A 12269-nucleotide genomic window follows, 5' to 3' on the forward strand; every position below is an offset into this window, starting at 1 on the left:
TTATTTTTCCAAATAAATTTCATGGTTTGCTTTCTCTATTTCTATCATGTACGTCATTGAGATTTTAATTGCAATTGCATTGAATCCGTATAGCACTTTTGGTAGTATGGCCATTTTGGCAGTATTAATTCTGCCTATCCAGAACATGGGAGATCTTTCCATCTTCTACAGTTTCCTTTAATTTCTTTCTTTAATGTTCTGTATTTTCATTGTAGAGGTCTTTCACCTCTTTTGTTAGATTGATTCCCAAGTATTTTATTTTATTTTTTATTTTGAGGCTATTGTGAATGGGGTATTTTTCCTAATTTCTCTTGCAGTGGATTCATCACTTATGAATAGAAATGCATTAGATGTATCAATGTTGATTTTATATCCTGCTGTTTGCTGAATTCATTCATTTGTTCTAGAAGTTTTCTGGTGGAATATTTTGGATCCTCTAAATATAGAATCATATCATCAGCAAAAATTGATAGCTTTGGTTCTTTCCTATTCATATCCTTTTAATTTCTTGGTCTAATCACTCTGGCTAGAGTTTAAAGGATGATGTTGAATAGAAGCAGTGAAAGAGGGCATCCCTGACTTGTTCCAGTTTTTAGTGGGAATGTTTTCAATTTTTCTCCAATTAGAAATGATGCTGGCCATGGGCTTCGCATACATGGCCTTTACAATGTTGAGGTATGTTCCTACTATACCTATTTTTTCTAGTGTTTTCAGCATGAAGAGTTGCTGTATTTTACCGAATGCTTTTCTGCATCTATTGAAATGATCATATGATTCTTAAGTCTATTGATGTGATAAATTACATTTATTGATTTCTGGAGCTGAGTCAACCTTGCATCCCTGGGATGAACCCCACTTGATCATGGGCAGTATCTTTTTAATGTTTTTGAATGAGAATTCCCAGAATTTTGTTAAGAATGTTTGCATCTATGTTCATCAGGGATATTGGTCTGAATTTTTCTTTCCTTGATGTGTCTTTTTCTAGTTTTGGTATCAGGATGATATTAACTTCACAGACTGAGTCTGAAAGCATTCCCTCCTTTTCTATTTCATGGAATACTTTGAGGAGTGTTGCTATTAGCTCTTCATCATAATCTTGTAGAATTCAGCTGAGAATTCATCTGTCCCAGTCTTTCCTTTTTTGGTAGGCTTTGATGACTTCTTCTATTTCACTACTTGAAACTGATCTGTTTAAGTTGTGTATATCCTCCTGATTTGGTTTGGGTGGATCATATGTCTCCAGAAATTAAAGTCTTTGAGATTTTCTATTTTGTTAGAGTATAGATTTTCAAAATCGCTTCTTATGTTTTGTATTTCAATAGTGTCTTGTAGTGATATCGCCTTTTTCATCATGAACTTTAGTAATTGAGTTTTCTCTCTCCTCTTTGTTAGTGTGGCTAAGGGTTTATCAATTTTACTTATTTTCTCAAAGAACCAACTCTTCTTTTTCTCAATTTCTTGAATTTTTGTTTTGTTTCAATTTCACTGATTTCAGTTCTGATTTTAATTATTTCCTGCCTTCTACTACTTTTGGTGTTGATCTGTTCTTTTTCTAGGACTTTGAGATGTAATGATAGGTCATTTATTTGTTCACTTTTTATTCTTTTCTTGAATGAGCTCATGCAATGAATCTTACTGGTTAGTACTGCCTTCATAGTGTACCAGAGATTTTGATATGTTGTATCAGTGTTCTCACTTACCTGTAAGATTTTTTTTTATCTCCTCCTTTCTGCTGTCCATGCATCAATCAATAGTGTATTATTTATTCTCCAGGTGTTGGAGTAGTTTCTATTTCTCATTTTATCATTGATTTCTAATTTCATTCCATTATATCTGTTAAAATGCAAGGCAGTCTTTTTTTTTTTTTTTTTTTTTTTTTTTTTGCTAAGAGTTGCTTTCTGGCATATTTTAGAGAATTCATGTGCTGCTGAGAAAAAAAGTGTATTTGCTCATCGATGGATGGAATATTCTAATTATTGATGGTTTATTGAATTCTATGGTTTCTTTGTTCAGCTTTAGTTTGGAAAAAATCTATCCAGTGGTGGAGAGGTGTGTTAAAGTCACCCAGTATTATTGTGTTGTGGTCTATTTTATTCCTGAAATTGAGAAGGATTTGTTTGATGTACCTAGGTGCTCCATTGTTTGGGGCATAATATTTAGACTGTTATGTCTTGTTGACTATGGCTCCCTTAAGCAAAATGAAATGTCCTTCCTTTACCCCTTCTAACTTTAGTTTGATGTCCACTTTATCTGATATGAGGTGGAAAGCCCTGCTTCTTCACTCAGTCCATGTGTGTGATATGTTTTTTCTCATCTTTTTACCTTCAGTCTGTATATGTCTCTTCCTATGAGTCTCTTGAAGGCTGAACATTGTTGGGTCTTTTGAAAACTCAAATATGCCAGTCTATGACTTTTGATTAATGAGTTTAGGTCATTAACATTCATGGTTATTATTGAGATATGATTTGTATTCCCAGTCATTTTGGCTTATTTTTGGTTTTTTAATTTGACTTGGTTTCTCCTTTGATTGACTTTTCCTTTAGCATGGGTCCTCCCTTTGCTGACTTTCACTGTTTTCATTTCCTCATCATGGAATATATTGCTGAGTATGTTCTGTTGTGCAGGTTTTCTGTTCGTAAATTCTTTTAACTTCTGTTTATAATGGGCGGGTTTTACTTCATCATCAAATCTGAAGGTTAGTATTGCTGGATATAAGATTCTTGGTTGGCATTCATTTTCTTTCAGAGCTTGGTATGTATTGTTCCAGGCCCTTCTAGCTTTTAGGGTCTGGGCTGAGAAATCTGCTGATATCTGTATTTGTTTCCCCTTCTATGTAATCTGATACTCTTCTCTCAGGGTCTTTAAAATTCTACCTTTATTTTGTATGTTGAGCATTTTCATTATAATGTGCCTTGGTGTGGATCTGTTGTAATTTGGTACATTTGGTGTCCTGTAAGCCTCTTGTATTCGATTTTCCATTTCCTTCTTCAGGTCTGGGAAATTCTCTGATATTATTTCATTGACTAGGTTGTTCATTCCTTTGGTTTGTATCTCTGTGCCTTCCTTAATCCCAATAATTCTTAAATTTGGTCCTTTCATGATGTCCCATAGTTTTTGGAGATTCTGTTCATGATTTCTTACCATCTTCTCTATGTGGTCAACTTTATTTCCTAGATTAAATATTTTGTCTTCATTGTCTGAGGTTCTGTCTTTCAAGTGATCTAGTCTGCTGGTAATGCTTTCCACTGAGCTTTTAATTTGGTGTTTTGTTTCCTTCGTTTCAAGGATTTCTAGGTGTTTTTTTTTTTTTTTTCCCAGAATCTCTTTGTTGAAGTAATCTTTTGCTTCCTGCATTCACTCTTTCAACTCTTTAATGAAGTGATCTTTTGTTGCCTGCATTTGCTCTCTTATATCATCCTTTAATTTGTGGATCGTTTTAATTATGTACATTCTGAACTCCTTTTCTGACATTTCTTCTACTGTACTGTTGATAGATTCTATTAATAAAGTATCTTGGTTGATTTAGGGTACTTTCTTCCCTTGTTTTTTTCATGTTGTTTGTGTATCTTCCCCTCTTGCAGTGAGAATTCGAGTATTACAGTTTCCATCCTATAGATGTATAGTGTCCCTGCAGGTTTCCAATATTGTGCCTTTAGGGGCGAGATCAATATTAACAGCACCCAATGCAAACAACATGCAGCCTTAAAACAAATAGCCCCTATTAAGACATTAACAGTATTGTCATAATAAACAGAGATGAGGTGTTCAATTATTATCTTCATCATAAACAAGACGATTGCAATACGTTTTATAATTTCTAATGGTGGACAAAGTGGATAGGGGAGGGTTATAGATAGTAATGAGATAAGAAGAGAGAATATAGAGTTACTAGATAATAGGAAGAGTGAAAGCAGAATCAAAAGAAGTTGGTTGTTACCAGGAGGAAAGGGAGAAAGACTCCATGGAAACAAATAAAAGGAAAATAGAGTGAGTAAAATAAATAAATAAATAAAATAAAAATAAAAAACAAATCTACAACAAAACTAGTAATATACTACTAATATACTAATGTACTATACTATTCAAACCTCCCAGTCTTCAATAGCCTAATGCATGAAAAGTACTTATTTCAAAAATGATAGGAATGTGAGAGTGGGAAATTAAAAAAAAAAAAAAGAGAGAGAAAAATGGGGAAAAGAAAAGACAAAAAAAAAGAGTCTTGAAGGAGAACTAAACAATTGTTTATATTGGAGTTCAATATCTTCTCTGCCTCTCCTCTCTTCTGATAGGTCTGGAGTTTGCTGGTAACTCCACCCTCATGATGACAATTACTAATACGGTAGGATTAGACTTGGAGCAGGATTCCTGGAGGCAGGGTGTAGCAGTTGCCATTCCCTCTGGAAGACTGCACCCCAGGACTCTCCTTTGGGGTCCGTTCATGTGACATGGGAGCTTGGGCTTAGCCCCTTCCTTATTTATGGACCCCACAATTCCGGTCTATATTTAGTCTCTATAATTGTCTGCCCCTGCCCCTTTGAATTCCCAATCAGAAGCCTCTCTCCAGGAGGTCCTAAGGGGTTTTTTAAAAAGAACTAATTCATCATCCTCAAATTATTTCATGAAATACAAAGGGAGGGAACATTTCCAAATTCATTCTTTGAAGCCAGTATCAATATCATCCTGATACCAAAACTAAGAGGAAAGAAAAATACAGACAAATATCACTGACAAATATAGACACAAAAATTCTTATAAAAATATTAGAAAGTTGCATTTTAAAACATTAAGAAAATTGTATGCCATGATCAAGTTGAATTTATCCCAGTATGCAAGTTTGTTTCAGCATATACAAATCAATAAATGTAATTCTCTAAGTTGCCCAGCCTGGCCTTGAACTTACAATGCTCCTGCCTTGGCCTTCTGAGTCACTGGGATTACCAACTGTGTGTCACTGCGCCTGGCTAGGTCGTTATACTCTTAAGACCAGAAAGTACATGTCAAACTCTTCTCCTTATTAACCTGTACACTTACTCACTAGGATTAAGGTAAAAAAGGACTCCCACACCAGGAATCAAAAAGAGACTCACGCGGCAAAGAAACAACTTCCCTAATTTTCTAATGTCTAACCCTATGTTCAAGTCTTTATGTCCTCAAAATTGAATGATGAGCTCAGATTTCAATTATCTCTTTCTGCATAGGGGTTTTTATGACTTTTACTGACTATGTATGTATCTGCTGTATCTCCTTTTGTGGCCTCAGTAAAAACTATAGCAATAAAGATCTAAGATTATTGTGGAAATCAGCCTCCACAAAAAATGTTATGGTAATTTAAGATCCCCGCCTTAAAAACAATTATTCCACTAATAATTGTCAGTGACCACAGTCATCTTGGGCCAAATTATAATCAGCTGTATGAGTCTCCTTCAAAAATCCTAGGAATGTTGTCTTAGGCTCTAAATGTTATGTCTCTTTTTCCTTTTACTTCAGATTTGCAAATGCTGTGTCCTTTTATGGCCTAGTACTCACCTGCAGCATCTGGGGAACATACTTTCCTGTTCCAGGTTCTCTTTGGAGCCATCATGCTCATAGGCAGATTCATTTCCTTTTGGACTCTGAATTACATGGGTCGTCGAACAAACCAGATACTGTTCTCCTTCCTGGCAGGAGTTTCCATTCTGGTCAACACATTTTTGCCCCAAGGTGAGAGAAACAGTTTGGAGGAAGCAAGTGTTCCCTCATTCCTTTAGGAATTAAATCATCTTACTTGCCTGATGCCAGAAGAATGTCATTAAAAGCCAAAGGATTCTTTACAGTTAACATGAAGGTTTGAAACAGATTATGGCAAGTTGTTGGCAGGACTTAGGCCCCTACTGTGCCTATGTCCTTAAGGAAGGGTTTCAGACACAAAGCTGTCTTGACCCACATCCAAGATGAATCTGAACATCAGTTCCAATTGCACCTAACAGTTTCTTTAGAAGAGGGAACTAACCACATGCCTCTGGCTAATTACACTTTTAATAACAATCATGGAGGGGTTAGGTCTTGCAATTGTATCTCCAAGTAGGTATGTGATACTCTCCCTGGGACTCTTTCTGGTTTTAAGGGTTTCCCTAACTCAATACAATTTTTAGGAAAGGCTTCTTAAACTCAGTGAAATAAAAATCCCTTGTCTTCAAACAGAAAGAAACACAGCAGGAGGTAAGACAAGAGTCTAATCTTAATATGTCTTCTAATCTGTTTTATAATCTGTTCCTAGACAAGAAACAAATAATCTGAAAAAATTAAATAAAACAAATATTTCCTGACTTTCTCTATCCCCACTATTATTAGCAATACTCAAATGTGCAGAGAAAATTGAAGCAAGTGATTTAGATCCTTTTGTTCAATATTTAAGCCCAGTATTCTGCAGTGCATAAACCATTCCATCATCTCTGAGGGGTTTTGCTTTGTCTATCATTTGTTTCTCAGTTGCAAAGCCTACAACAGAATCATCTCACAATTAGTTGGGGACAGACAGATTTCTTCAGTCAAGATTTTTTAATTCTCCCTGGTCTTCCTCTCTCCAGAAATGCAAACTCTGCGTGTGGTTTTAGCGACTTTGGGAATTGGAGCTCTTTCTGCTGCAAACACAGGTTGTGCATTCCACCAACTTGAGCTGATCCCCACCATATTCAGGTATAGAGCTCAAAGACTTGCTGTCTGTCTACAAACAGGACTTTCTTGAGCTACTGACCTGTGGGATAAAACTGAGGCTGTTTAGGGGTGCAAGACATGAATTGGAACAGAAATTTTACAAGCCACTAATAACCAAGATTATTTGTAAAATGGAACTTTATGCCTGGCAATGTGCCAAGTCCTTCACATTCATTTTACTCTTAGAGCACTGTACAGGATTGATGCTATCGATTCCTAATCTTAATAATGATGAAACTGATAATTAGGAATCAACAGAGATCAGTGTCTCGAGCTGATTGTCCAAAGCCCGTGTATTTAATAACTGCCAAGTTGTCCCCCAAAAGAAATGGAGATGACAAATGAAAACATACAAATCAGATTTGTTCAAGGTCTTTGCATTGTTCATTTTCATCCTAAGGTCATATACTGGGAGCATCACTCTGATATTCTACAGAACTGGGGGAATATTCGCTCCTCTCCTGATGACCTTACAGGGTTATTCTCCCCATCTAACCTGGATCATCTATGCAGTCATCACCCTCCTTGCAGGTCTTCTTGCCTTGCTCCTTCCAGAAACCAGAAACCAGCCTCTTGTTGACACCATCCAGGAGGTGGAAAATGAGTAAGCAAACCGCCGGTGGCCACCTAAGTAGGCAGTGGCTATGTCCTATAGCTCTGTAATGAGGAAGCAAAGGGCAACTGGAGCCATAGGTCCTTCCAACAGGCTCAGATCTGAGCTGTTTCTGCTTGGCCCCATGTTTTTATTCAGTGGCAGCCCACCTCTACACACAAAGCTGCATGACCTCTCTTGAGACTCTAGATCACACAGACCATCTTGCACCAGTACTTTAGCAGTGAAAAGGTCAAAATTAGTCCTACTGTAAGTGGCACACACTCTGCCCTTGTGGGAAGCACACTCCTGATATTTTCTCATAAATACGTGAAGACTCAAATACTTCATTCTCATACTCATGGCATTATCAGGCATCGGTCCAACAAGTGCTGGATATATTATGGGGAGGAAATGTGCTTGCCTCAAAGACACAACCTTGATTACTGCTTCAGTCAGGAAGAATTGTGGGACCTAAAACAGAACAACCTTACTTACAAAGGTGACCATGTATCTAGAGGAAGTAGATCCTAGTAAGATATAATCCAAATTTAATGCCCTGGGTAGTGGAAATTTTGAGAGAGGAATAGAAGATATGGAATGACAGAATTTTAAATGAGGAAAATAAGAAAATTGCCCTTAGAAATTTCTATTTTCCCTTTTGATTTTTCCAAAGAGGTCACTGGTCAAAATGCCTAAAAAGACAGGGTATGAGTAGCAACACAATACCCTCTTTCCCAGGCATTCCCAGGTATCAAGGCCTTTCCCAGCACAATGCTGTCTAGGGAGTCTTGGATTACAAAGTTATCAAGTAGAGCTTTTTACAAAGCTTGTCATCAAGCATGCAGGATGTATGCACTTATTCTACTTCTTTGTTTTTTTTTTTTTTCTTCTTCTTCCCAGCACAAAATATTCAAGAAAAGTAAAGCAGGAAGATACTTCCACGAAAGTAACGCAGTTTTAAGAGTTCCCAAGAGTTGATCCAAAGAAGAGCAAAATAAGGAGAAAAAAGTCAAAATTGTTCCTTATACCTATAAAACTTAGTCAAAAGATAATGGACAAATGGATGCTACCTGCAATCACTAAATATGCAAATATTCTCAAAATAATTCATGATTTTATGTAATTTCCCCAAACAATTGTTGGTTTGGGGAAGACATTGCAAAAATAGTTTCAAATTCATCTTGAAATTAATAATAAAAAAGAAGCATTGTTTCTATGGTCCAGCAATCCATCCAAAAGAGATAGTTTGTATGCCAAAGAGATACCTGCACTTCCATGTTTACCGTAGCACACCTCAGGGTCCATCAAAGGATAAATGGATAAAGAAAGTGTATTATATTACATAAAATGTAATGCTACTCAACCATAAAAATGAAGAAAATTCTGCCATTTGTCATAATCTAATGGACCTGGACAACATTATGTTAAATGAAGTACGCACAGAGAATGGCAAATACTGCAGAATCTCACTCATGTGAAACCTGAAAATGTCCATCTCAAAACAGAGTAGAATGGTGATCTCTAGAGACCGGGGAAGTTGGGTACAGGGAGTAGATGGAGGATGATCAATGAATACAAAATTACAATCAGTTAAGGGAAATAAGTTCAAGAGCTCTATTGTGTAACATAGTGACTACAGTTAATGACAGCATATTGTATTCTTGAAAAAATGCTGAGAGAATGGTTCAGTGCTACCACCACAAAGAAATTCTGACTCTGTGAGATGATGCATGGGTTAATTAGCTCTATCTAATCATTACACAATGTATATGCACTTCAAAACATCATGTTGTACACAATAAACACATGATTTATATGTCACTTTAAATAAATAAATTAGAAAACAAGAAAGAAAAAGAAGAAACAAAGTGACTGGCTCATATATCATGAAACATGTGCTACATTTTATGAAATTACAGTGATCCAGAGTAACAGTCTATGCCACCAGAAATCATAAATAATTTCCAAAATATACTCCTATATAAATAGACACAATATAGAAATGTTTGGCAGCAAAACCACTTATTGATTGAAATATTCTGTAATAATATTAATTAGTTCTCTGGAAATAAATTCACAAAAATTTTTGCAATGGACTCTTTTGGTGGTAATATTTTATTGTTTTTTCCCCTGGATTCTTTCTGGCTTCACATTTTAAGCAACTAATATGAATCACTTTAAAATATTATAAATATTATCATGTTAAAGGCCTACTGACATGATCAATGACTTAACATATACATGAGTGTATGTGTTTAATATATCATTAGGAATAAAATTATACTGCATACAAAGATGGGCAAAAGCAAGAGCAAATAATTTTCAGAGGGAAAAAACATAAAAAATAAACATAAGAAAAGATATCCAGAACTGGGGTTGTAGCTCAGTGGTAGAGCTCTTGCCTTGCACATGTGAGTCACTGGGTTCAATTCTCAGCACCACATAAAAATAAATAAATAAAATAAAGGTATTGTGTCTAAGTACAACTAAAAAATACTTAAAAAAAAGAAAAGATTTTCAATTTGTAATCAAAGAAATATTCACTAAAATGAAATACCACCTTTCATTTGCCAAAACAACAAAAATTCTTAAACCTATTATTCATTCTCCAGGTAGGTGAGGTACAGTGAAATGGAAATTCATACATGACCTCAATACAAACTGCAAAACTACAGTGATCAAAACAACACGGTACTGGTATGAAAATTGACACATGGGCTGAGGTTGTAGCTCAGTGGCAGAGTGCTTGCCCCAGCATGTGTGAAGCATTGGGTTCAATCCTCAGCACCACATAAAAATAAATAAAAAAGGCATTCTGTCCATATTACAACTACAAAAACAATTTTAAAAAACAGACACATACAGCAGTGGACAGAAAATCCAGAAATTAATAATTGTATTTATAGACATCTGATGTTTTTACAAAGGTACCAAGAACATACCTTGAAGAAAAGATCGCCATTCAATGAATTGTGCTGGGGAAACTGGATACATACACATAGAAGAATGAAACTACACCCCTACTCACCATACACAAAAATCAACTTAAAGTAGATCAAGGACCTAAATGTAAGTGCTGAAACTATGAAACTGCTAAAAGAAAACATAAGGGAAACACTTCAAGACATTGAAATGGCAAGAACTATTTTTGATGGATAGAACCCCAGGTGCACAGAATTTCACTATCTAAGTGAAAGCAAAACTAGGCAAGATAATATCAAACCAAGAACCTTCTGCACAGCAAAGTAATCAGTCCACAGAGTTCAGACAACCTACAGAATGGGATAAAATATTTATAAACTATTCATCAGGCAAGGAGTTAATATCCAGGTGATTGCATGTTATCCATGCAATAACAAAAAAAACTGGTTTAAAAATAGGCAAATGATCTGAATAGATGTTTCTCAAAAAGACATTCAAATGGCCAACAAGTATATGAAAACAAAAACGTTCAAAATCACTAGTCCTCAGGAATGCAAATCAAAACTACAAGGAGATATCATCTCACACCAGTTAAAGTGACTAATTTCAAAAAAGGACAAAAATGCTAGCCAAGATGCAGAAAAGGAAGGGATAAATTTCATACACTGTAGGTGGGAATATTAACTGGTATAGCCATTGTGGAAAATGACATGGAGAGTCCTCAAAAAACTAAAAGTAGAATTATCACATGACCCAGTAATCCCACCACTAGGGGTGTGTGTGTGTGTTTGTGTATGTATCCAAAGGAAAAGAAATCATTCTATCAATGAAACATCTGCTTGCTCATGTTTACTCAACATTATTCCAAATAGACAAGCTATGGACTTAACAAGATGTCAAATATGAACATTGAATGCAATTTAAAAAAGGATCTGGTGGAATGTGGTGGTCTGTGAGGCTCACTGCAATGTGGCAGTGATGTCCTTGAGCCAGGTGAGTGCCACAGATTGGGCCTGGCCAGGAGCAAGGTAGCCTAGGCTTTTGCCTCCCTCCAGTTCCCTAGAAACAGGTGGCACCCAGCACTGAAGCAGAAAATCAGAGGTGTCTCTCCCCCCAACCTCAGCCTAAGCCAGTGAAAGCCAGGCAACTCAGGGGCTGGAGGGTGGGTCCCTCTCCAAGAATGGAAATCTATTCACTTGGACATGGAGACTATTTAATCACCAGGAGCAACAACGTTATCATTGCTGAGTTGGATAATGCAGGGAAAACTAACAATCTTCACAAATTGAGTTGTAGATGGTACAACAAAAGGTAAAGGTAAAAGAAGGGTGGTGAATAAGACACATTCCCAACATGGGTATCGATGGCCAAAAGAATCAATCTGTTCTCCCTGGAACACTTGGTGTATTAACACGAGTTTATAATAGCTGGTGTGGACATAAAGAGGACTTCTATAATTGGAGAAAAACCTGTAAAAATGTTAGGGCATCAGAACCTAAAAATAACCTAGGACTGTTATTTGCTAATAAGCAGATGTTAAGAATTCATGGCTATAGCAGAAATCTCCCACTTTTTGAAATAAGTGGTGTTAATTTTTCTTCCTATCATAAAAGTTAGATCAGTTTATGATAAATATATCTGAACTTTACCTTCTGCAGCCCTTGGGTAAGCCCAGTACTTCATTTATAAAGAGTCTGTGGGTAGAAGACAGTAGAAATCTCTCATCTTTGTATGAGACATCATCCATTAAAGACATCATGTCAATGGGGACTCTTAATAGAAAGAAGTTGGTGAATCTACATAGATGAATGGTTTAGATATATTTATCTAATAGTTTAGACATATTTATCAAAAACCAATGTAAACATTTTCAATAGGAAGAAAAAATCAACATAACTTATTTGAAAACAAACATGAAGTCTTCCCTTCCAATTTGTTTTCTCATTAGTTCCTTCCAAAGTAAGATATAAAACTGCAATTGACATTTTTCTCAAAATCAATCTATTCAGGACATTGTGTAGCCTGTAGTAAATAAAGAGGGAGAGGAATATATCTTCAA

At 36.0% G+C, this 12269-nt stretch overlaps 1 protein-coding gene across 1 annotated transcript in view; it reads left to right on the forward strand.

Annotated features, from left to right (window-relative positions):
- The window catches only part of LOC124975735 (steroid transmembrane transporter SLC22A24-like), a 48757-nt gene extending 40508 nt beyond the window's left edge, over window positions 1-8249 (forward strand). Inside the window, 5 exon segments of the mRNA XM_047538310.1 lie at window positions 5488-5532; window positions 5534-5700; window positions 6567-6675; window positions 7094-7297; window positions 8189-8249. Coding sequence (XP_047394266.1) covers window positions 5488-5532; window positions 5534-5700; window positions 6567-6675; window positions 7094-7297; window positions 8189-8249 — 586 coding nt within the window.
- The last annotated feature ends 4020 nt before the right edge of the window (window positions 8250-12269 follow it).

Source organism: Sciurus carolinensis, unplaced genomic scaffold (genome assembly GCF_902686445.1).
Source record: "Sciurus carolinensis unplaced genomic scaffold, mSciCar1.2, whole genome shotgun sequence".
Classification (NCBI taxonomy): Eukaryota; Metazoa; Chordata; class Mammalia; order Rodentia; family Sciuridae; genus Sciurus; species Sciurus carolinensis.